The 25,867-nt window shown below is 34.3% G+C and overlaps 1 protein-coding gene across 4 annotated transcripts in view; it reads right to left on the reverse strand.

Moving 5' to 3' along the window:
- LOC124080255 (phosphoglycerate kinase 1-like) overlaps nt 1-25,867 on the reverse strand; it is a 50,491-nt gene that overhangs the window by 9,871 nt on the left and 14,753 nt on the right. The window contains exons 2-6 of one of the 4 annotated variants that reach the window (XR_009225100.1): nt 23,711-25,509; nt 21,424-21,533; nt 11,100-11,235; nt 2,547-2,706; nt 579-649 (exon numbers count right to left, since the gene is read on the reverse strand). Coding sequence is in view for 1 of the 4 variants with exons in the window: in XM_058573173.1 (XP_058429156.1) it covers nt 23,985-25,238 (1,254 nt within the window). In the remaining 3 variants the exon portion in view is untranslated. Of the gene's footprint in view, nt 1-578; nt 650-2,546; nt 2,707-11,099; nt 11,236-21,423; nt 21,534-23,469; nt 25,723-25,867 lie in introns of those variants that run through there. The other 3 variants (XR_009225101.1, XR_009225102.1, XM_058573173.1) reach the window with 3 other exon arrangements.

Here is a 25,867-nt window from a genome sequence, read left to right on the forward strand (position 1 = left end):
CACATATTTGAACAGTGTGGTTGACTCAAGAAGAAACATAATGTTTTCTATAGTTAGTTCTACATGCATTCTGATGAAATGTATCCTATCTCCATAGCTAAGAAATGGGATAAAGGAAAATGAACAATAATGATTTTATATACTTGATTACTACCATTTTACTATATTATAATGGGTATGTCGGTCTTTAAGAGTTTGGGATTAAAAATAAGAAACAATTACTAGGTTTGGCTACTATAAAAATAGCCTCCAAAATGCCACTGGTGCCTCCTAGACATTCATAACTCGAGTATTTAGAGGTTAGGATTAAATGTCATTATTAAACATATCATTCAGATTTCCCACATTTTGTATGTTGCTTCTACTGACAACTTTGCTCTCTTTGTAGTCTTTGTATATATTAATGCAATTTCATTCATTTCTCAACTTGACCATCTTCCCCTGAGAAAGATAAAGGATGAGTATGGGATTTTGTTTGGAATATTTAACATAAAACGATAACACTAGATCACATTCCTTCAAGCTATTTTTGTCTTCTTAGCAAGGTTTTCTGCTTAATAAATATAATTAAGTCTCACCATCAAGATCTGAAATTCTCAGTACTCTTCAATATCCAATTGAGTCTGTGTTAACTCCAGTGTTTTCTTCCCTAGGAAGAAATCATCATAAAGTTTCAGGACCACAAGAGAGTTCTTAGGGGACAAATGGTTGTTAACACTGGACATTGAATTAGTCAGTTTCTCCAGAGAGAAAGACACATGAGTATATCAACAGATGCATGACAGGTGACTTTTTTAGGAAATTGGCTTACATGATCACAGTGGCTGGGATGTCACACAACAGGCCCTCTGAGGTCACTTTTTCCTTTGGGAATCTTTTTGCCTTTTCTCTTATTTCTACTTTTGGGCCAGTTCTATGAATCAATCATCTCTAATCATCTGCCTTATAAAAACAGAATTGGATGCTGGGATGTAGTTTAGTTACAGTACTTCCCTAACATGTGCATATAAGGTGTGTTAGAGTCCCAGATACACACACACACACACACACACACACACTCGATTTGAAGTAAAACACATTTTTCTTTAGTTAGTTCCATTTGCCATTCGATATAGATTTTTTTTCTCCTCAGGCTAGTACCAGGACTATTCTGTTTGCTAAACAGTGTTTTCTGTATTATTCTCACCATCATTTCTGTCTCTACATTTTAAAATAGTAAATAAGATATTTGTTAACTTTTGCTAATGTGCATGTGAATGTAGTCACATGTGACTGTTGTTATCCCTACTGGAGTACCACCCACAGCTGCATAAATAGTTTCAAGGGAAATGTGGGCCTAGGTAATTTTGGGGAAATCATCCAATTCTGTTTGGACTCTTTTCTAAAAGAGCTAGAGAATATGCCTATTGTTTGGGGTGAGGAAGTTGCTTTTGTTTGGCTTTGGTGTTTTCAATGTTCATTTTGCATTTTTTGTATTCACTAAAACTCCATACCAAATTTCCTTTTATATCATTTTATTTACAATTTTATGCTTCTACTCTTATAAAAGAAAACCATCTTTCAACACCCCATATTGCCTCAAGGAAAAGAACCCTCAATAAAGGGAAAAGCTGAGTCATTGGTCTAAGAGAACATTTCCTTTAATTGTAGTGTGAAAATGCTGTGGTATGTCTTCAATCTGTCTTTGTCATATTTAGATTATGTTAAGAGCAAGACATGGTATTATATATAGATATTTAGGCTGTGTCACAGTGTTTGGCACAGTGATACATTATGGAGTGGAGGCAGTAGCAAGATTAAAATTTTCAAATAATGTTTTGCAACTTCTATAATCCTGTTATTATCAAAGAAGCTTGCTCTTAAAGGATAGGTCTCTATGAACAGTGAAGAAATTTGTCAAGAAACATTAAAATATGAGTAAATTTATTAATTTTTCTACAAATCTACGTGAAAATCTTAAGAGTTAAATGTAAAAGATAATTTTGAAAACCAATTGTTAATTATCACTTGTAATTGATTTTTTTTTCTATTTTTACCAATTTCAGGAGAAATGGGTCTCAGGGCCCTCTGACTAACTTGTGTCTCAACTATATACTTTGTATGGTTTTAATAAGGAAGAAGCAAAAGTCCCTACATTTACATTTTGATTAAAGAAAACATAAAATATGGACTTATATATTTTCATGACTATTTATACTCATTAAATATTACAATTCGACCTTTTAAAATTAAAAGTGCACGTTTCTAGCTCACAGTTATATGTTCATAAAAAGCATTAACAAAAGGGACCTAGCCTATTCTTTTTTCTTTAAACAAGGAATACATTCTTCAAAGACAACAAATGTCTCCATCTTTAAAACTTATTAACGTACCAGCAATCTTCATATAGTTGTTTTGTGTTTGTTTCAACATGAAATATAAAGCTTTCCTATTATTGATCCATGCAAATATAACAGACCATAAAATAATGCTCATATGAGAATATGGCCTTTAAATTTTCTCTGTGTTGATGTCTCTGAAATACTATGAAATCATTCATTCATTACCTTGGTCAGTTTATATTCCAAAAGTTTCCCATGAGATGGCGCTCCCTAGTGGTAACCGAACAGACCATAAAGAAACAATCTTGAACATGGGATGTCTCAGTCTCAGTTGTTAGTCCAGAGCAAATTGGGACATACTCTCTCTCCTTTAGATGTTTTAGTTCTAAAATGAAATAAATATATTGTTATTCTAAGACTTAAGAGACATGTGGTTGATAAAGTCCTTTGTCTAAAGGTTAAAGTTCTCAGTGTATGGAATCCATATTTACTCATGTGAAAAGGAGGAAAGGGTACTATAGTCATAATTTGTCATTTAATTAATTGATTTATTTAATGAAAAACATCTTGAATATGTATCAGATAGCTTTTATGTATTCAAAAGGTGTAATATAAAATATATGTACAATCAGATAAAATACAGGAAGTAAACTGCTAGTTATCACTGTAGCAGCTCTCTAGATAAAGGCAGTCCTGACTCATTTAGTGGCTATAAAATCATCAAAATTGTATTATTCCTTTAAAGTAGCATGTAAAAGATAAGAGAAAAGATATAGATATCAAAATTTTAGTAGTGATTTATTGGCCTCTTTCATCACTAAGGAAAACATGAATTAGCAACTCAATCATCAAAGTATGCTTTAAATACCAAGAAAATGACTGGAAGTCAAGGAGAATATGCATTAATTGATTTCAGAACACATCCAGCCCAAATTTTCTTAAGGACATTAAAAGATTGCAGGTTGGCATTTTATAGGAATGATATGACAATTTACATAAACGGTTTCCTGTCAATGTTTCTCTTTTTCAAGAAAACTCTGATCTGGCAAAAATGTTCTTAACCCTAAGGGTGGCAGCAGAGATAAGCCATTCTCCTATTATTAATAATATAAACACTTATAAGTTTTTAATCTTTCTGACAAACTGGTAAAGCAATTTAGAGATTTTTAACCTTGTGTCTTGTTAAAAGAAAAACTTTAGTCTCATTAAATTTGGCACAGTTTATTTGAATGAATTAAGATTCATTCTGAATAGGCAGCACTCAGAACCAGAAGAGGTTCAGAGAGCTTAGCTCAGTGGTGGTAACTGTGAGCATCTATTTATAGGCTGAACACAGAAGAAAGTAGAGAATTAACCTGTTGAGTTACAGCTAAGCATGTGTTTTTTTGGGGGATGATGTGACTACCTATGACTGCTTGAGAGTTGTCTAGTGGTTTTACGAAGTTAGGTTTGGGTTCGTTTTACATAGACGTTAGACTGTAGTTCACTAGTTAGAAACCAAAAATATGGAGACAGCCTCACACTAATGGCCTCCTGCTAATTTAATTTAACATTTTCATAACACACACACACACACACACATACATACTTAATATTTTTAATAGTATTTATGCAAATAAGAAACTAAACATTCGTGTGCCCCAATTGTGTACAATAAATCAAAATGCATTCTGCTGTCATATGTCCCTAATTAGAATAAATAAATAAATTAAAATAAAAAGTATGTTTTTTTTAACCCTATGTTTTTGAAATGAGAAAATACCACATCTAAAATTTAGTCATTAATTGAGTTATCTTTCCTCTTGGCTCAGTGCAAAATAATATGTTCAGTCTTTATGGTGTTTAGAATCCTTTTATGTAGCAGATTAATATTATTAATTAGATAAATAATCAGCTTTACTATTAATTAGTATGTCTACTTGCTTCAAGGACCAGTATAATACTACTGGTTCTAGTTATTTGATAGAAATTAAACAAGATTTTTTAACCTGAATAGTGTTAAATTTTTACCTGGCTAACTTAACTGATAGAGTGGTTGAACAAATAAATGTAAAAGTGTTATGGAAGGATAACAGACATTTATTCTTACCTTTATATATATATATATATATATATATATATATATATATATATATATATTCACACACACATATATATATATATATATATATATATATATATATATATATACACATATGCATGCATACACAGAGAATGGGGAAATATATGGATGTGAGGAAATATTCAGATAATATATTGATTTTATGATCAAATTAGAGATCTCTATGTCTTGGAATCTGCTATATCTGAGTGACTAAGTACAACATATTTTAAAAGTCACTCAAAAACTATAACTTTACCAGCAAAGACTGAGAGACTAGATATTGCTTGCCCCTCCTGATCCGCTTTCAATCTCTTTCCACTCATAGCCCTGTCTTGGGAGTTAAAGAAATACTTTTTTTTCTGGTTTCTTGTTTGTTTCTGTTGGTGGGAGACATTATCAAGAAAGAATTGATGTATTTAATCTGAACAACTCACTAATGCAAACATTTTGTAGTGGCTTTCTCTGTACCACCTATTCAGCAACCTCTCTCCAACTACAATTTTCACTTGCTTCTGACCACAGCCCCCTCTCCTTACTACTTCAGGTTTACTAGTTACTGACTATCAGGTTCTTTATCTTAATCCTTAGCCCTACCCCTACATAAATTATCCTTTCAGTAAACTGTGGTGGATAAAGTCTCTGATTGTGCCTCCTGGGGTGACCAGCCACTCTGGATGGAGTGGTACTCATTATTTTATTTTCATCTTGAAAGTCTCAGTCCTTAGCCCTGTGCAAATTGTAATGGTTGGTTATTCTGTATTTTTTAATAAGAGTGTGTCTAATATAGATGGCTAAAATATTTAAAGTTTTGGTAAAAATATGCTATTTGGTAGAATGATGGGGAGGCATTTGGAAATAAAAAAAGGTTACATTTGGTTTCAAGATAATTGGCTTTTTTGTAGCAAAGGATGTAGAAAGTTTGGAGAAATTTTGCAAGAATAAGAAATAAATATATAAGGTGTACCTGATACGATACAGCATATCAGGAACTGTGGCTGTTGATTCTATAATATTCATTTAGTTATGTCATAAAAGTGCTGTACTAAGGTAGTACTCTGTAAAAAAGTACAAATAACGTGCTAAGTATGTGAAAATTGCCTACAATTATTAAATAAGTTTACAGCAATCTAAAAATCTATAATAATACCTTACAAAATATGTTTATGTCACAATTTTATATGTATATGCCTGACATAAGTTGAAAATTTCTACATCAACAACAATAAATAAAAATGAATTTGCACTTTCTTTACATAATTTACTTAGGCATAATTTTATAAATAAGTGGAAATAATATGTAGTGAATGGAATTTTGATATAAATTTCAACCTATCATCTACAAGGAAATCATCTCCAACTTATTTGGGACTAGAAAAAATTACATCTGCCCTGATGTGATCCAGATGCATTCCCTGTAACTAATTTTCCACTGTTAATTTTTTGAAGTTGTTAATATTTACCAAAGATCATATGTTGTTGATACATAACTCAGAAGTTTTCTCTCAGTATGTCATCATGGTCACAGGTTCCCCTCCTTCTATCAATCCTCCCTCTGGGACAGTTTGTACTACTTATTAATAACTTTTTAATGACTTCCAGTAAGGATATTTCACTGATATATTGGAATTCAACTTTCTGTTTTTGGTTTGTTTTTCCCCAATGTTGATTATCCTACAATTTGGTAGCTCACATTCTTTTCTGTGGCCTATTGTGTTTAATGGAACATTCAGTATCTTTTGACAAGATAAAAAAGATAATCCCCTTATAGTGAAATGTTTTACCAGATATCTCCCAATATCATGTAGGTTAAACTTTCAGTTTATAAAACAACAATATTGTCAACAATTAATTCAGCTGTGTACCTACTATGTGCCAAATCCTGTGCTATGTCATAAAAGGGAGATTTGAGTAAAATGTAGACTGTGATTCCAAGTCTTGTGGGGGATAGAGACATGATAGATAGATGATAGATAGATGTATATCATTCTATTTAGATTTCGTTATGTTCTCAACCATTGAAATTTCAGAAATTTGCTTTCATATACAAGAAGTAAAGTCAAATTGCGAAAGGAGTTTCTAGTTGGAGAGATAAGACTCTGACATTTTTTTTTCCTCCCTAACAATTTAGATGTCTTATTTAAAGTTCCTCTTGGCTTCTAGGCTGTTATTTCTTTTTATGAGTTGTCAAAGAGTACTGGTAAATAAACAGTGCAGCAATCTCAAGTACATTAACCAGGGTTTTGGAACCATATAATATGTTTTCTAGAGGGAAACCCAGATAACACATAGATGAATATATAATTTTGCAGAAAGAGCCTAGAAATTGAAATTGTTAACTAAAGTTGAAACAAATAAATAGTGGCATGACTGTCACTGGGAATAATCTCTATTTCATATAAAAATTAAGTAGTCTGTTCTATTCTACAACTTTAGGAGAAATAAAGATACTTGGGATCCCATTGAAGCACACACTGTTGGATCCCACCTCCAGAGTTTATGATTCAGTGAGTGTTATAGATAGGCTGGTAATCTGCATTTCCAAGAAGCTTCTGCACACACTGAGCCATGTGATGTGGCATGAATCTTGAGAACTTTGATAAGTATTTTTAACTCCTAGCTTCTGATAATTCAGTATTAGCAATTTCTTACTCAAAACCTATATTTCTTTCCTTTGGATAAGACATATCATCTATCTTATCCAGATAGTACAGTTTTATTTATTCATTCATTCATTGTTTCACAGTACTAGGGATTAAACCCAGGGCTTTACCCAAACTACACAAGCACTACCACTGAGCTACACCTCTAGCCCTCTCTGCAGTACTTTTAAAGGGTTTATTTGTTAAAGGTTTGGTCTAGGACCTGAAGATTTTTCTCTTAGAAATTACTTGTTTATTTAACTTAGAGCCAGTTAACATATGCTTGCTTCTTAAAATACTGAATAAGTAAACACATTTTTATCATGTTACTGCCCTTTTTTTTCATAGTTCAAAACTGCCCTCCAACACCATTCCTAAATTTCCCATTCTTTCTAATTCGTAAACAATGTCCAAGGATTATTCTGTCATACTTTCTAATCCCCTTTTGGCCCCTTGTCCTGCTTTTATCTTCCCCAAGTTCAGCTGGTCATGCCAGTTGCATTCCAAGTATCATATTTGTTTTGCTTCACAGATACAAGATGACTAAAATCATCCTTCTTTTAAATAAATTATAGTTTCTAAATATTTATAAGATTTTATAAATATAATACTCCTGGGGTCCTGCCCTAGCGGGGTCCAGGGAGTCCTGAAGGATGAGTGGTGTTGGCGAAAAGATGAGACAGGAGTCGTTCTGTTGGAGCAATCTCCAGAGAGAGATCTCTAATGCAGCTTTCTCTGGGTCACCTTTTATTACAATTTTTCTCATAATTATAGATTCAGAATACGTCATTGATTATATAATTTAAAACTTTGCCAAGACATAACATTTCCTTAACCATGATTGGGGGTACAAAAAATGTAACATTAATTTACATTTTTCCAGGATATGACCTTTAGTTAGTTAATTATTAAAAGTACAGAATCATTAATAAAATATGTCACTAATTTACATTTTTCAGATTTTCCCAGGATTTACTATTTTCCCCAAGATGTGCTATTTTCTTATTAACTAATGCCAAACTACGTAACCAGACTCTAAGTCTCCTAACCAATCATTAACCTTTAAGTTTAAAGTACACTTGTACTTTATTTCTAATCTAAAATTCCCATATAAAAAAGTCCCCTTAAATCTTATACTTAAAACATCCTAAAGTTTATAAATCATTCTTAAAACATAACAGAAACCCATACAACTAAAAACTTAAGAATTTCTAAACTTAAGAATCTAAATAAAATAATATTTCTAACATTATTCTAAAACTGCGTCTTATAAAGCTATTTTAATTAATTCCTAAATTTATTCTCATAAAACTGGTTGAGTTGCTTTCTCAAAGAGTTTCTTTGTTTCTCAGTCAAGGTGCACTAGTTCTCATATCTTTATAATCTTTCTCAATAGAAAGTAAGTTCTAAACATCAATCCACTTTCCACCAATATTAACTATGCTCATCATAAATCCTTATGTAAAGTAAAAAAGGGTTTATAAAAAGAGAAGAATACATCTTTATATGTTTTAACTTTCCTAAGTGTATAATATAACTTTCCTTAATCAACAATGAGACTACATGTGGTGAGCTTTGTAAAATAAGCATAATGATTAGGTTTTCTTAAAGGCCGGAAATATGGGCTTGGGTTCTAGTTGATATAATCAATGTGGTGCCTAAAATTCTCATGACCTTTCAGAGGATGATTGTTGTCCATTATCAGATTTGTCCACAATGTACTGAGATAGAAGAACAGCCTTCTACTTTGTCCTTGATATGCTGAGGGGTAGTAGAACAGCCTCCAAGGCATGAACTACCTGTTATGTTCTAGCCATCTGAAATTTCATTTGTTTGGCATTTAACATACTCATGCCTCCTGTCAGGAACATAAGCATGAAAATGAAAAGTCCCAGTTACATAAAAAAGGGTCTCATGGTTTCGGTTTCCCACCAACCAGCGTGGCTTTGCCAGCATTCATCCTCACTGTGACCCTGTCAAGACAGTGGGAGAGCAGCTTTGTCAGCACTTTTTCTCACTGTGACCCTGTCAAGACAGTGAGTGGAGGATCGCCTTCACCATAATCAAAACCAAAACCTAAGTGCTTTAACTGCTTCATTTAAAAAATAAAATAAAACACTTTTCAACATCAACGTGTCACTTTTGTGTCTTATAGTGCAACTTTAGAGCCTTTCTAGTCAATTGTCAATTACTTACATACATTAAATTTTTATGCACATTCCTTTTTTGTGTGTGTGGTTCTGGGTATTGAATTTGGGGCCTTACACTTGCTGGACACACATTTCTTTTTTAAAAAAAATATTTTTTTAGTTGTAGATGGACACAATATCTCTATCTATTTTCATATGGTCCTGAGGATCTAACCCAGTGCCTCACATGTGCAAGGCAAACGCTCTACCACTGAGCCACAGTCCCAGCACCACATTGCTTTTTTGTTAAAGGAATTAAGTATGTTTTCCGAAGGAAAAAAATTCAAACATTTAGATAAAAACTAACTAGGATTTTTGAAGCAAATATTCAATCAACTACGACTATTTCTTCTTATCTCTGGAATGAAGATCCTCATAGAAAATAAAGAATTATCATGACACTTTACCACAACCCAGGTGAAGAAATTGAAAGAGTTCCTGTTTATTGGCTTCAGTTCTTCCTTTCTTCATAATTTGGTAAAGCAGCAATTATTGGACAAGCATGGAGCTATTGTGAAAGTAAGAATTAATTTTGTTTTTTGAGAATTTAAACACATACTACAGAGACAATATTTGAGAGGAGACTTGTTTCTGAACAAAACTTTGGTAGGAAGAATGGGAAGTGTTTGAGGCATTTTATGAGCCTTAATTTTTCAGTATGATTCTAAAAGGTTAGAGAAACCTGAGAGTATCCAAGTAGAGAAACCAGAGTCTCATGTTAGTCTCCTTAACTTTGAACCTAGAGGATAAGCCTTCAGCAGGACTGACTATATTATTTTTCAGGGGGAGGTGTGCAGTGTATAAGTGATGTTGGGTTCCATGCTAATGACAATAGAACATTAAACCAAAGTCAGTGCCCTTCTGATGAAGGGCCTGCGTGACAGTTATACCATGGAGCTTTGTCTGGGTTACAAAGCTCAATTCATCTGAATAAGAAGAAAATTCTAGGAGTTCAGAGTAAACGGAGCAGGGACGAATGGTTTGCATGTGTTTGAAGCACATCTGTACCTTACAATTAATTAGATGTCTTCAATGACAAACATAATTTAAGTAAAAAGCAAATTGGAGTTTTTCTCCATTACAAAGCTCAAGTAATCTTTGGAGAATATCGGAAATGGCAATGAGCAATTTTATGAAATTTAAAATAATACAGGCTTTGAAAATCACATGACCCTCCTTTCCCTTAAAATGGGTGCCACATATTATCAGTCACATTATTTGGCACTTTACCACAATACACTTCAACTATATTATACAGTTACTTGGCCTTAATTATCTTCAGCTTCTGTATCCATAGACGCAACCAATCATGGATTGAAAATATGTGAGAAAAACTTGTCTGTATGAGCACTTATATACCATTATTTCTTGTCATTATTTTTTAAGTGATCCAATGTAATGATTATTTTCATAATGTTTACATTGAATTATGAATTATAGAAGTACATAAGTGATATAAAGTATACAAGAAGACACTAATTGTCCTTAGATACTGAGGAGCAACTGTACTTATCCTAATGAAGTATATGCATTTGTTTATTTTTCTATATTACTCAGTTTTGTGAACTCAGGGAGGAATTTGCTACATCTTGCTACAAGGTCAGAGACTATACAGAATTGCTGCTCAAGAAATGTATATGGGATTAATACTCTAATGTGAATGAGACTCACCCTTAGAGCAAGGTCATTACTTATAAAACATACTTAATTCCATGTGTAAATAATTTTAATCTTTAGGAGGAAAGCTCTTATTCTGATTGATTTATTGTTATATAATAGTACATCTGTATAAATGATGAGAGAACAGGATGTCTCTTCTTAGCAGGCAATGCATTTGTTTATGTACCTTGAACTCACGTCAGACTTCCTCTTGTATGACTGGCGGCAGCAGGACAGCTCCATCCATGATTTCATTTGAGTCAGTATGCTGTTACCTTAAGATGGCTTCAAAGTATAGCCTGACTTCTCAAAGCTTGTGTGGTCTATGGAGGGAAAAACAAAAATTAAAATTAAAAACTCATCTTCAAAGTATACACATGTGGTATCTAAAACCATATACACTCCAGAATCTTAACGGCACTGCAATATATAAGGTTAAAAAATGTGTTCAGATTGTTGTTGTATCTGGCGTTGCAAAAATAACTGCTTCCTGGCTTTTATGTAATTAATTTTGCAGGCAAAAGGCCAAATGCACTATTTCTCAATTTTCCCTTTTGAGTCTTAATCAGCTTTCACAGAAACTCAGAAGAAACTCTTGAAAGCTACAGCTAGCTCTCAAAGTTAATCTACTTATGAAAATCAACTACAAATCATCAGTATTATTTGGCAATACTCTATACTCTTTGGAATCACCACATCTTTATCTTTCTCTTCTCTTACCTTATAGTTTATCTTCAAGAATATTTTGTATTTTAAGACAGCATAATGATTTAATTTATCAAAACTGAAAGTAAAAAAATGACAACAGAAACAAAACCCATCATTTTACATTTCTAATGAAAGAAAAAAACATATATCCAAATATCATATCAAAGAAAGAATTGATATGATACTGAACATATAGTGATTTGGTTCCACATGAGAAAGCTGATATAGCTCATGCCTTCACAGAAAGCATACACAAATATGATATTCCAGATGTTCCAATTATCATAGAAGTAGAAGGTCCGAAGGCTGCATTACATGGTGAACTTAGGAATAGATGTCTCCTGAGTGAAATAATCCTGTGTATAAAATTTATAATGGACAAGTGTCAGGGTACACACTAATCAGTGTTTATATCAAAATGTATTCTACTGTCATGTATAAGTAAAAACAACCAATTAAGCTTGTTCTTGGCAGTGAATACCAAGGACTCTAAGAGGAAATGAGGAAGGGACACTGGACTCATCTTTTGTCTCCAGGACTTAGGTGCAGACAAAGCAGAGCAATGTTGGTTGCAAAGTAAAACAATGTTCTTATAAAACATCTAAAGAAATCCACCTGCACCCTGGGTGTGTAACCTACCCTAAATATTCTCTCTGCTTGAAGGTGTGGAGTAACTCTCCATTTAGTCCCAGTATACTACCACCAAGGAGCATGAGAATAACGACATGTCCAAATGAGCTCTGTGGAGTCCTACCACTTCTTTCTTTAGGATAGGCAAACAGTACTTTTACAGCCCTGAGGTTTGACACAGGGTTTTGTCAATGAGCAGACAATTTTGGCAGGTTCAAAATCTTTGTATTTTTGTTTTATCTGATAGTATTGGATGTTATAATATGTGAAATGTATAAGAACTTAAAAACACATTTGAACTTATAAATTAAGCAAAATCAGATTTTCACTTTCCTCTTCAACATAAAATGAGCTTAGAAATTGCCACTCTTTGCTATCAAAATATAGACACTTAAACAAATGAAAAACCCCCGTGTTTAGATTTGTCATGAAGTAAGGTCCCAGGGATACAACTTCTCCTAAATTGGAGAAAAGGACAAGAAGTTATAGAGAATAACAACTTCTTAGAGCAGGTGCCCACCCATAGAAAGCTCCATGGAAATCAATACCGGAGGAGAACTCAAAATGTAATTGAGGAATTTTATGAGTCATAAGAAACCCATGGGGATCCAGTTTTTAAGAGGGACCCCTGTACTTTCAGGTTTTGCTTCCAGGGACTTTAATAGGTTTTCCACACTAAAAAGCAGAGACAAATTCCATCAAGTTCCCAGAGGATCATTGAAATATATACCAAAGCATTTTACTCCACATAAATTTCTTTCTGTGTTCCTGAGGAACTATTTTACTATAATATAATCCACTAGGGTTTTAGAAGACCTTAACTGATCTGGGTGAAGGGAAACTTCCCAACTCTAGCTGTCTTTAGTTTTCATGTGGGGAAATGGAAATATCTCACTCCAGTCCCCTTTCACTATTTTTACCACTTAAAGAGTGGTTAAAGAAAACAAGACAAAGAAGCATTCAGAAAAATCAGAGCCCAGGAGCATAAGCTCACTGAAAGATTAACATCAGAGATAGCTGCACTCCTAAGTTTATTACAGCACTACCTTCAATAGCTAAGATGTAGAATCATCCAAGGTGTCCATAGGAGATGAATGGATTTAAAAATACTTGGCATTTAAGCATTAGGAAGTATTATTCAGTCACAAAACAGAAAACCCTGTGGTGAGATGAAATGGAGAGAGGAGTAGACTATGTTAAGTAGAACAGGGCAGACACAGACAAATACTACATGATCTTTCTTGTATGTGGCAGCTGAAAGTTAATTTTATAGAAGTAGAGAGTAGAACAGTGGTCATTAAAGAATATGAAGGCTGTGGAAAGGAGTGGAGTGATATTGGATATGGGTATAATAATATAGTTAGGAAGAGTAAATTCTAGTGTCTTCTAGCAGGAGAGAATTATAGTTTATAATATATTACATATTTCATAAAGAAGTTCATAGAAAAGAAAGACATGATAAATATTTAAGGAGATGAAAGTATAAATTATGCTTATTTTATTATTTTACACATTATATCATATGTTCAATTATCATACCATACATATATATAGAATCTGTGTGTGTCAAAAATTTTAAAAACACTGACTTAATATTAGAACTATAGAACACTTCCTCTTCTTTGATTGATTACAACTATATTACTACAGGCTTATTTACCACATTTCCTTTTATACACATGCCTACATTTCCAAACAAAGTTGCAAGGCACAATAAAGAAGAAAAACAAAAAAGGAACCAATTTGAAACAGTGCAAACATCAGAACCATTTATAGTAGGGTTATTAGACATCATTTTTTAAAAAGCAACTAGGTTAATTATGTTAACATCCTAATGGAAAAAGTAGGTAAGATGCAGAAACAGATTGATAATACAATGAAAGAGATGTAAATTTAAAAATTCTAGATAAACTGTCAGAATGGAAGAATGCCTTTGATGGGCTCATTAGTAAACCAGACACAACCGAGGAAAAACTCTGAGCCTGTGAAATTTCAGTAGAAATTTTCAAAACTGAAAAGCTAAGAGCAAAAAGATGGAGAAAAATATAACAGAATACCCAACAATTGTAGGAAAATTATAAAAAGTTGTAACATACATGTAATATAAGCTCCACAAACACAATAAAGAGAGAAAAGTACAAGAGAAATATTTGATGCAGTAATAAGTTCAGGCAAATTTTCAGAATGTCAGACACCAAACAATAGATCCAGGAAATTCAGAGAATTATAAGAAAGAATAAAAACCATTTAGACAACATAATATTCAAACTGAATAAAGTAAAGATAATGAAAATAAATCTAGAGAGAAGTCATAGGGGAAATCTTAACTATACAAGAAAAAAGAAAATAATTATAACAAACTTTCCCTCAGAAACCAGAACCCTATATGTTGTCTACAAGAAAACCATTTAAAAATTGGAAATATGTACATATTAAAAGTAAAGAATTTTAGAAAGATATTATGCTACACACATCAACAGAAAGCAGATGCAAGACATGGTGATGTAGCTACACAAGAGGCTGAGGCAGGAGGATAACTGAAGCTCACATGTTTGAGATTCCCAAGAATAATATAGTAAACCCCATCTTAAAAAAAAAAGCAATAAGTAACACCTATCAAATCATTAAAATACATGAGATAAAATCTTATAGAAGTGCAAGAAATGAGTCTATTTTGTTATTGTTTTTACTTTTATTATCAGAAATTTTAACACCCATTTATCAAAAAATGGATCTAGCAGGAAGAAAATCAGTAAGAATATGGTAAAAACTATATATATTTGCATAGAATTAACCTCTATGAACCACTTATTCCATAAATTTTTTCTCAAGCTCACCTGGAGCATTCACTAATAAAAGGCTGTCTGGGTATGGTGGCACATGCTTGTAAACCCAGGCTCTCTGGAAGCTGAGGTAGGAACTTCAGGATTTCAAAGCCAGCCTCAGCAAATTAGGCAGTCCCGAGTCCCTGTCTCTAAATAAAATATAAAATGGGCTGGGGATATTGCTCAGTAGTTAAGACTCCTAGGTTAAAAACAATCATATTCGGGGTCATAAAGCACATCTTAACAAATTTAAAAGAGTAGAAATCAAGTCAAACACTGTGGCATATGCCTATAATCCCAGGGGCTCAAGAGACCGAGGCAGGAGGATCACAAGTTCCAAATAAGTTTGGGCATCTTAGTGAGACTCTGTCTTAAAATCAAATCAAATCAATCAATCAATCAATGGGTTAAGGACTTAACTCAGTGGTAAAATGGCCTTGGATTCAATTCCCAGAATATAACAACAGTGACAACAACAACAACAAAGAAAGAAAAAAAATAAAGAAATCATACAATGAATGCTCTCAGACATCCATGGTATTAAAATAGAAAACAATAACAGAAAGATTGCTGAAAATCTCTCAAAATCCTGGACCAAGCAACATATTTCTGAGTTACACATAGGCAAGAGAAGAAATTACAAGGATATTAAACAGTGCTTTTTACTAAATAAAAATTCATCTTATAAAAATTTATGATGTAATGAAAGAAGCATTTAAAAGGAAATTCATAGCTTTAAATGCTTCTTTAGAGCAAGCAAGATCCAATATCAGTAATCTAATCTTCTCTCTAGTAGTCATAAAATTAAATCCAAACTAAAGAGAAGAAAACCAACAATAAAAATTAGAGAAGTCAATGAAACGGAAAACAAGAAATGAATATAGAAAATTTAAAAGCACAAATTCCTTGAAAAGATATGATGGTCCTCTATCCAAGGAAAAATGGGAGAAGGCAACAAATTACTAATATAATAAATAAAAGAGGAGATATAACTACAGAACTCATAGAAATGAGAAGGATAAAAAAGGAATATTACAAATTGTGTAACCACAAATTTGATAACCTATGTGAGATGGACAAAGTCCTTGAATGACACAATCTGCCAAAAATTACACAAAAGAAATAGACATTATGAACAGGTAAATATATTTTAAATAAATTAAATCAATATTTAATATCCTTCCAAGACATAAAGCACCAGGTCTATATGGGTTTGGCTGGAAATTTTATATAAACGTTTAAAAAAGAAATTACACCAATTGTCTACGATCTCTCCCAGGAGATTGTAGCAGTGGGAATATATGCTCTTAAGTTTTCTATGAGGTCAATATTGCTCTACTAACAAAACAAAAGATATGACATGAGAAAAGGAACTACAGACTAGTATTTGTGTACTAAGATGTAAAAATCTTCAACAAATATAAACAAAGTGAATTTAACAATGTGTAAAAATGCAGTACACATTACAACCCTACAGGATTCATCCCAGTTATGTAAGTTTGACTCAGCATTCAAAATTAATTAGTATAATTCAAAACATCAACAGGCTAATATAGAAAAACCACATGATAATTTCAATAGATGCAGAAAAAGCCTGTGACAAATTCAAAGTACATTAATGACAGGACCTCAAAAGGGACCTCAAAAGTATGAAACGGGGGTGCTTCATCAATATAATAAAGATCATCTGCAAAATACCTACTATTAACATTGTAGATAATGGCAAGAAATTTAAAGCTTTCCCTCTAAAATCAGAAAGAGGAAGGATGCCCTCTTTCACACTGCTTTTTAACATTATAATGGATGTCTTAGCAGAAACATATGGAAAGAACAAAATAAATATATTCTATAAGATAAAATAAAACTTTCTTTGATCACAAATGACATGATGATAGAAACTTTATATATTAAAAAATTAAGACATTTAGCAATATTGTAGTATATATGGCAAGCATATATAAACTAATGGATTTTCTACATGTCATCAATAGAAAAAAATGGAATGTAAAATTTAAAACACATTATCATTATATCAGCAAATCTTATAAAACAAGTGCAAGATCTATATGAGTAAAATCTGCTGAAAACATCTAAAAATAAATGAATAAATGTAGACACCTTATGTTCATGAGTAGAAATATTCAATATTTTTAAAATATCAGTTTTTATCAAAATGATCTATAGATTCAATATAATGTCATAAAATATCCCAGGAAGTTATTGTCTTAAATGTTGACAAACTGATTCTATTTTGTGTGTGTGTGGGGGGAAGGGGGGTGACAGGCAAAGGCATAAAATGGTAACTATTTGAAGGTAAGGAGCAAAGTTAAAATAATGATGTGATGTAATTTCAAGATTTACTACCCAGTTATAGGAATAAAAATAGTGTGATATTAGAAAAAGAATAGACTACTATACCAATGGAACAGTCAACTGAAGGCCATTATAAACATAGAATATAGTCAACTGATATTTGAAAAAGGATCAAGGGTAATATAATGAAAAGAAGACACAATTTCAACAAGTGATACTGAAACAAGTGGACATCCTCATGGAGAGGGAGGGAGAGTATCTAGACACAGATCGTAGATTCTACACAAAATTAATTCAAAGAAGAGAAATTAATTAATTCAAATTAATTAAAAATGTGAAATACAAGATTAGTTAACTCTAGTGAGATAACAGGATAATCCTAGATAACCTTGTATAGGTAACATTTTTAGATACAGTACCAAAGCACCATATCAGAAAGAAATAAATGATTAGTTGGACTTCATTAAACTTATAATCTTCGGTGAAAGACAGATAAAGGAGAATGAGAAGACAAGTCACAGACTGGGAGGAAATATTTGTAAAAGACGTTAAAGAACTGCTATCCAAATTATATGAATAACTCTTATTACTCAATGACTAGAAAATAAACAACTCAATAAAAAATGGACAAAAGATTTGTAAAAAAAGATATCCAGATTATAAGTCAGAAATGTCAGAATATAAAGATGCTCAATGCCACACGTTGTTACAGGAATCCAAATTAACACAACAATGAAGTGAGACAAGATGCTTGTTAGGTTGATCACACTAAATATTGGCAAGGATGTGGAGCAACAGGAGCACTCATATACTGCTGGTAGGATTATATAATTGTAAAGCCTTTTGGGATACATTCTGGCCATTTCCTACATAATTTAGTATATTCTAACTGTATAATCCAACAATCACAGCCCTTGGTGTGTGTGTTGTGTGTGTGTGTCCTAAAAAATTTTTAAAATGTCCACAAACAAAACCTATGAATGGGCTAGGGTTGTGGCTTAGTGGTAGAGTGCTTGCTTAGCATGTGTGAGGCACAGGTGATTCTCAGCACCACATATAAATAACTAAAATAAAGATCCATTGGCAACTAAAAAAATATTTAAAAAAAACTGTGAGTGGTCATTTATAGTAAGTTTGTACTTAATTGTCAATACTTGGAAGTGACATGTAGGACCTGTTAGGGTGAATGGTTTAATAAACTGTGGTATACACAATTATTTGGCACTGAATAGAATTGAGCTAACAAGGTGTGAAAAGATGTTGAGGACTGTTAAAGGGATATTAGTAAGTGAAAGAAGCCAATCTGAAAAAGTAGCATACTATATGATTCTAACTGAATGACCTTCTGTAAAAGGCAAAACTATAGAGACCATAGACATACTAGTGGTTGCCAGAGGTTAAGGAGGAGGGAGAAACAAATAGGCAAATCATAGAGGATTATAAAAGCAATGAAATTATTCTGAATTATATTACAATATTGGATTCACAACATAATTTGTTTGTCAAAATCTACACAATGTACAGCACCAAGAAAGAATCCCAATGTAAACTGCAGACTTTGCTTGATGAAGTATGAAGGTAGGTTCATGACTGTAACAAATCAAATAAAGCACTATGGGGCAGGACACTGATAGTGGAGAGATACAGTATGTGGTGTGACAGGAGCATATATACCTTCTACTCAATTTGGTCATGTACACAAAACTGATCTAAAAGATAAAGAATATTAAACAAATAATCCATTTTTAGTTAAGGGACTCTGGTGCATTGAAAAGTATTTTGTGTTAATATTTAAAACCAGTACAAATAAAAAAACAGTACATCCAGATCTGCTGGGTCTTAAAAATAATGTTGTTGTAAAAAAAAATCAAAAGAAATAATTCTGATTCTAAATTCATGACTAAGGCGTAACAGCCTGGACTGGACCAACACTGTCATATGAAGCAAGTAAAAAGATGGGCAAAACAAAGCAATGGCTGTGGAAGAGGGAACAAAGATGAGCCCACAATTGCCCTGATAGCCTGGGGAAAGTTCTCAGGCCATGGAGAAGGGAGGGAACCCCAAGTGGACCTGTTGGACTCTGAGGTAAGTAGAGGCCAACTAAAGCATTATCTTGTATATCAGTTCACATACCCTCCAATTTGTCACTTCCCAAATATTTTCCTACCCGTTTTTATGTGATCTTTCAAGTTTTAAGATGAATAAATTTTGTTATAGGAATCTCAAAATTTGAGCCAACATGTAGGAGACTCCTACTCACGTTGTAAGATTGGAAATTACTTACAAGTAACATTAATGGAAGAATAAAAGCATGAAGAACAGCACCTAATTTTATTTTTTCATTGACTTCATGACAGTTTTATTAGCTAATGTTGTTTTAAATAAAAATAACAATAGAGATAATTTTGTTTAAAATGCACAGAAAATAAAACAATAGCCATATATAAGCAAGTGAATTAAATAATGCAAAATGCAGGCTTGGGTAAAACAAACTCCATAATGTAAACTTGAATAAAAAAATCCAAGCTGATACTACATTCTGATGGTAACACCTTAATTTTAAGTTTTCAGAAATTTTCATTTAGCAAATAAACAGCTCAATATTTTAATGCATATAGAATTTTAATTTGTGATGTAAAACTGCACAAAATATTATATAAAATGAATTTGTCATACAGTTATGTATATGAGAGACATGTATATTAGTCAGTTTTTCATTTCTGTGAACAAAAGAACTTGCAAGAACAACTTAGAGGAGGAAAATTTTTTTGGCTTATGGTTTTAGAGGTTCAGTCCTTGGCTGGTAACTCTACAGCACTGGGTCGGAGGCGAGGCAGCACATCATGGTGAAAGGGCATGGTGCAGGAAAACAGCAAGTTATTATGGCAGCCACTTAGCAGAGAGTGAGCTCCACTCACCAGGGGCAATATATACTGCAAAGTCTTGCCAATAGTAACCTACTTCCTCCAGTCACACCCTACCTCCCTGCAGTTATCCCAAGTTAACCTATTCAAACTGATTAATCCACTGATGAGGTTACATCTCTCTTAATCTAATCATTTCACCTCTGAACATTCTTGCATTGTCTCACTCATGAGCTTATCCAAACCATATCAACATATGTGCATCAATATGCATATGTATATGCATATATGTTTCTAATTCATTTCTGGTTTTCTCCAATATTCTAATCCAAGTCTCTGATTCTTATCTCAAAGCTTTTTCATATTCCTTTTAATGCCATTTTCTATTTTGTACTACCAACACCTGAATTAATGTTTTTTAAATACTTTTTTCTAGTTTATTTGCCATCTCATGTTATTTTCTTCTTAATTCATTTTAACTTCTTTCAAAAAATACTTTTGCTTGTTCTTTCTTTTAGGATAAAAAAATCTACAAATGTATGTTTCCCATGGATCTTCCAGGGTATGGCAAAATGTAAATAGGTTCTTCTTTTGGATGTTATTTTGAATTCATTCATCGTTATTCTCCTTTCTTTTAGTAGTAGCTTTAACGTGGCCTATGAGCACCCAGCTGTGGCGAGGGGGCCGCTATGCCCATGAGCAAAGCATCCCCCCCCCCCTCAGCCTTGAGTAAAGGGGTATTGGACTGGTATTGCACACCACATGCTGTGCAAAGCAAGAGGCCTTTCCAAGGAAATGCTTCAGCTCTGGACTTGAGCATTACCCAATGGGATTGGGCAAACCCCCTTTTGAAACATTATCCCCTGCCTTATTTGGGTAGAATATTCTATCGAATGTCTTTTTCTTAATAAACAGAGGGGTTCCCAGTGCACTCACTTTCTTGCCTTCCAGCATGGAAGAGGACCCTTGAGGTCACAGAGCAGTCCCACTCTTGACATGAAAACTACTTCTGTGTTGTGTGATTTCTTCTCCGTTTTCTTATCTTAATGTTGCAACCAGCTTTTTTTGAAGCCAGCTCATCTGTCAGCACGAGCCCCTAGTGAGACCCAGCCACAAACTACCTTGCCCAGGTTCCTTATCAGCTGAATGATATGAATTCACATGCTCTTACCTAAAGATAAACTGTCTGCTCTGGATTCATCACAGGCTCTCCTGCCTGCTTATCAGATGGCCACAGCTTCTCATCCTTAAAGAAGTGCAAGGTAGTCCTAGCAAAGAAGCCTATTTAGTAAAAGCAAGAGTTAGACATACCTACAGAAGTATAACTAAAAGAGATTTTTGAGTTAGGTTCTTTTGCAGTGCATTAAAGAAACCAGAAACATGGATTCTTTTTTTCTCATTTTTTTTGTTTAAATATTTTTAGTTATATTTGGACACAATATCTTTTATTTACTTAATGTGGTGCTGAGAACCAAACCCAGTGCCTCACACATGCTAGACAAGTGCTCTACCACTAAGCCACAACCCCAACCTGAAATCTGGATTTTTGAGAAAGTTAAGAAACCTCTATTCTGCCCTTCAAAGGCTTTTAATTTTGTGATACATGAAGACATCCTTGGTTTCCATAAACTGTCCCAGCACAGGGAAGAAAGGAAACCTGTGAAGTGGCTTGATGTGACCCAGCTCTTCAAAATCTGCTTCAGAAGCTGTCCGGAAGTTAAAAAACAATGAAAATTTCTTAATTGTTCTTCCAGAATAAAGAATCAGTCTAGCCACAGAAATTCTCCCATCGGTAGATAAGATGGTTTTTAAAATTCTGGCCCACCATGACTTACTTCAAAATTGTAATAAACTAATAGTCTTTATCAGTTTTGAATTTTTATTATAGTTTTCCACTTCTTTCCACTATTGTATAATGGTTATGTATGCAATGGGGAGAGTGAAAGACATGAGAAAAATGGTGTGCTTTTTAGCTTGCCTGACTCTCCAGTCATGTATGGCTCCCATTGAAAGAGTTGTGCAGCACCCAGAGATATCCAAATTTGAATAGGGTGTAGTGACTAGGCAAGAAACTTATTGTCCTTCTTGGACAAGTTTTGTTTTCTATATGTAGAAAATATCATGAATACTTGGATGGTTAGAGTGACAGTCTGTTAGAAACTGCTGATTTCCCCTCATCCTATTCCAGTTAGTAGTAGATTCTATGGTTTATTCTTTGGGTGCTGGATATCAGATGGAGAGATTATAACTCATGCATTCCTTGACAAATAGGCTTTATCTCACAACTAATTGTGGACATATTAAGTCAAAATTATTCTTGAACTTTTTGGGTCATGTATTTAAAATAAGACTCCTTACCTCTCACTAGCTTTCCCTTTCAGGCTATCAACCATGTAGCAAGATCTCAGACTAACACTTTAGACAGATGGTACCCACTTATTAATTGCATGGAGAAAAGCCTACATTTTACCCATCAACTTTTATGTGAGAAAGCAGTGTACTTTTTTACTTATTTAAAATATGGAAACTTGGGGATGGGGTTGTGGCTCAGTGGTAGAGCGCTTGCCTAGTACGTGTGAGGCCCTAGGTTTGATCCTCAGCACCACATATAAATAAATAAAATAAAAGTATGTCAGCTACATCTAAAATATATATTAAAATTAAAAAAATACTGAAACTTTTGTCTTCTTTTGTTTTTAAGGTTATACCTTAACTCCTACCTTTTTCTTGGGATGACCATCACATTACTAATATTCTCTTAAATTCCAGTATGGTAACTCATGTGTATTAAGAGTTATGTAAAAGTTATTCAGGATAATGAATAGATAAAATTGATTTCATGTTATGAACACAGGAAATTAAAACTGAAAAAAGTGATTGCATTTTTTTTAATCTTTCTTGCTAACAGTGCACTCTAGAAACATTTTCTTTTTCTTCTTTTTTTTTTTTTTTACAGAATTGGGGAAATATTCTCTATTAAATATTTTTGTTTCTTCCATATTTATAATGTTATTTTTTTATTTTCTAGTATGAGTTGTTTTATTTTTCATACAAGAATTATAGACATATTTTTATTAATCTAAAAAATCCAGGTTAAGATTAATTAATTAGTTGATTATTATTAAATTACATGTGCTGTAAGGGAAAAAAATTATTTCCAATTTGAGTTTAATTTGTTGCTCCATCTATAATATATATTTGTATATGCTTACAGACTAATTTCTTCTTAATATTTAATACATTTTTTATTATTCAAATTTCTTGCTTTTAAAAAATATTTTTTCATATTTAGGGAAAAAATCTCTCAGCAGAGCCCTAATGATACTTATTAGCTTTTAAATGTAAATATTTTTGTTTATTTGGGTACATTCATTGTTTAATAGTTTGCCAATTTAAGCACCATCATACCCCATTATTAAAAAATTTAAAAAATGAGAGATTCAGCTTTATTGACTCACTTTAATGGGCACCTTAAGAATATATCCTCCCTATGAGGCACAGCAGTGAAGTTCACAGGTCCAAAGGAGATCTTGAAGAGGGTAGGCAAAGGCATGACACAGCTAAAGTGAACAAGTGCTTTCACTGATGTAAGGAGAAGTGGATAACACACTGCCTTCCCATTTCCTGGGTCTTGTTATCTGGTAGTTTTTAACCAAAGTCAAGCTGAGATGTTAGAGCACTGAGTTAACCTAAAGGCTGAGGACAGAAAACAGGAGGAGGGGACTCTGTCAGTTACACATTGCTGAGGGCCTCTACTCCTGGGAGGCTTTTACCTTCCAGGAGCTCCAGACTGGCACCCCCTCCAGTGCTCACATGGCTGACTTTGTCTTCAGTGTTCCATTTGGCACAGCAAGTAGCAGTGTCCCCGCCCCCTATAATGGTGACACTACCCTGGGAGGTGGCTTTCACGATTTCATCCATGAGGGCCTTGGTTCCCTTGGCAAAGTCTTCCCATTCAAAGACTCCCAAAGGACCATTCCAAATGATGAGCTTGGCTTTAGACACAACTTGAGCATTCTTTTTAATGCTCTCAGGGCCACAGTCCAAACCCATCCAGCCATCGGGGATGCCAGATTCTACGGTGGCACTTCCAGTGTTGGCATGCTCATCGAACTTGTCAGTCGTGATAAAGTCCACGGGAAAGGTAATCTTCACACCATTCTTTTCTGCTTTGGCCATGATCTCCTTGACAATCTTGGCTCCCTGTTCCTCGAAGAGGGAGGCACCAATCTCCATGTTGTGCAGTACCTTCAGGAAGGTAAAGGCCATCCCGCCCCCGATGATCATCTGGTTGACCTTGTCCAGCATATTTTTGATGAGCTGGATCTTGTCTGCCACTTTGGCTCCACCCAGGATAGCCAGAAAGGGTCTCTCTGGGTTTTCCAAGGCTTTGGCAAAGTACTCCAGCTCCTTCTTCATGAGGACCCCGGCTGCTTTCTGGGGCAGATTCACTCCCACCATGGAGCTGTGAGCCCTGTGTGCAGTGCCAAAAGCATCATTGACATACACGTCCCCTAGCTTGGACAGTGACTGGCGAAAGGCTTCCACCTTCTCGGGCTCTGCCTTCACCTTGTTCCCAGAGGCATCCTGGCCCTTGCCTTCCTCCTCCAGGTGAAAGCGCAGGTTCTCCAGCAGGATCACTGAGCCGGCTTCGGGGCTGGCGCAGGCCTTCTCCACTTCTGGGCCCACACAGTCCTTGAGGAAAGTCACGTCCCTGCCCAGCAAGGATTTCAGCTCGCCAGCGACAGGCTCCAGGGAGTACTTCTCGGGCATGGGGACGCCATCGGGCCGGCCCAGGTGGCTCATCAGCACCACCGACTGGGCTCCATTGTCCAGGCAGAACTTGATGCTGGGGACGGCGGCCTTGATTCTCTGGTTGTTGGTAATCTGGTTCTTCTTCATGGGAACGTTGAAGTCCACTCTCATGATGACGCGCTTGCCTTTGACATCCAGTTTGTCCAAAGTCAGCTTCTTAGAAAGGGACATCTTGGCAGTAGGAAGGGCTAGTGCACACCTGGCTGTGGGTGCTGAAGAATGGTCTTAGGTGGGAGGCTGGGAGGCTTGTTGGTGGGGCTGCCTAACGCCTCCCCTCTGCCCGCCCCTTCCTGGGTCCGGAGTCTCCCACGTGGCAGCTGTGGGCCCGGGGAAGGCAATGCGGCCTGCCCATTGGTCCAGAGTCCTGCCAATATGCGTTTGGAATGTGTTGCCAGGTGTTCCTTCCAACTGTCAGGTAGAAGTAGCAAAGTAGTGGTGGTGCCTGATTTGGGGCAAGTTGGGAAATAAGGAAGCATCAAAGTAAGAATGATGTGATAAATCTGAAAAGTACACACTGCGATGTCCAATTAGTGTTCATAATTCATTGAATAGCTCTCTAAAATGGTGATAAATTAAGTTAATGCCATAACAAATTTCCAAATTGAAGATAATTTACTCATATTTGAAGTGCAAAAATTAAAACTGCTACAATTTTAAGTTCTGTAGCTGATATGGAGCTATTATATAGTGTGTGCATTTTTGTTTGAAGTGAAAAATAATGAAATAAGTGGAAATTATTTTTTTGGTATTACATAAATTTGAATATTTGCATATACCCGAGTCTAAAAATAATTTTTCTA

Source organism: Marmota monax, unplaced genomic scaffold, assembly GCF_021218885.2.
Source record: "Marmota monax isolate L192 unplaced genomic scaffold, Marmota_monax_Labrador192_F-V1.1 WCK01_AAM20220418_F8-fsc01275, whole genome shotgun sequence".
Lineage (NCBI taxonomy): Eukaryota > Metazoa > Chordata > Mammalia > Rodentia > Sciuridae > Marmota > Marmota monax.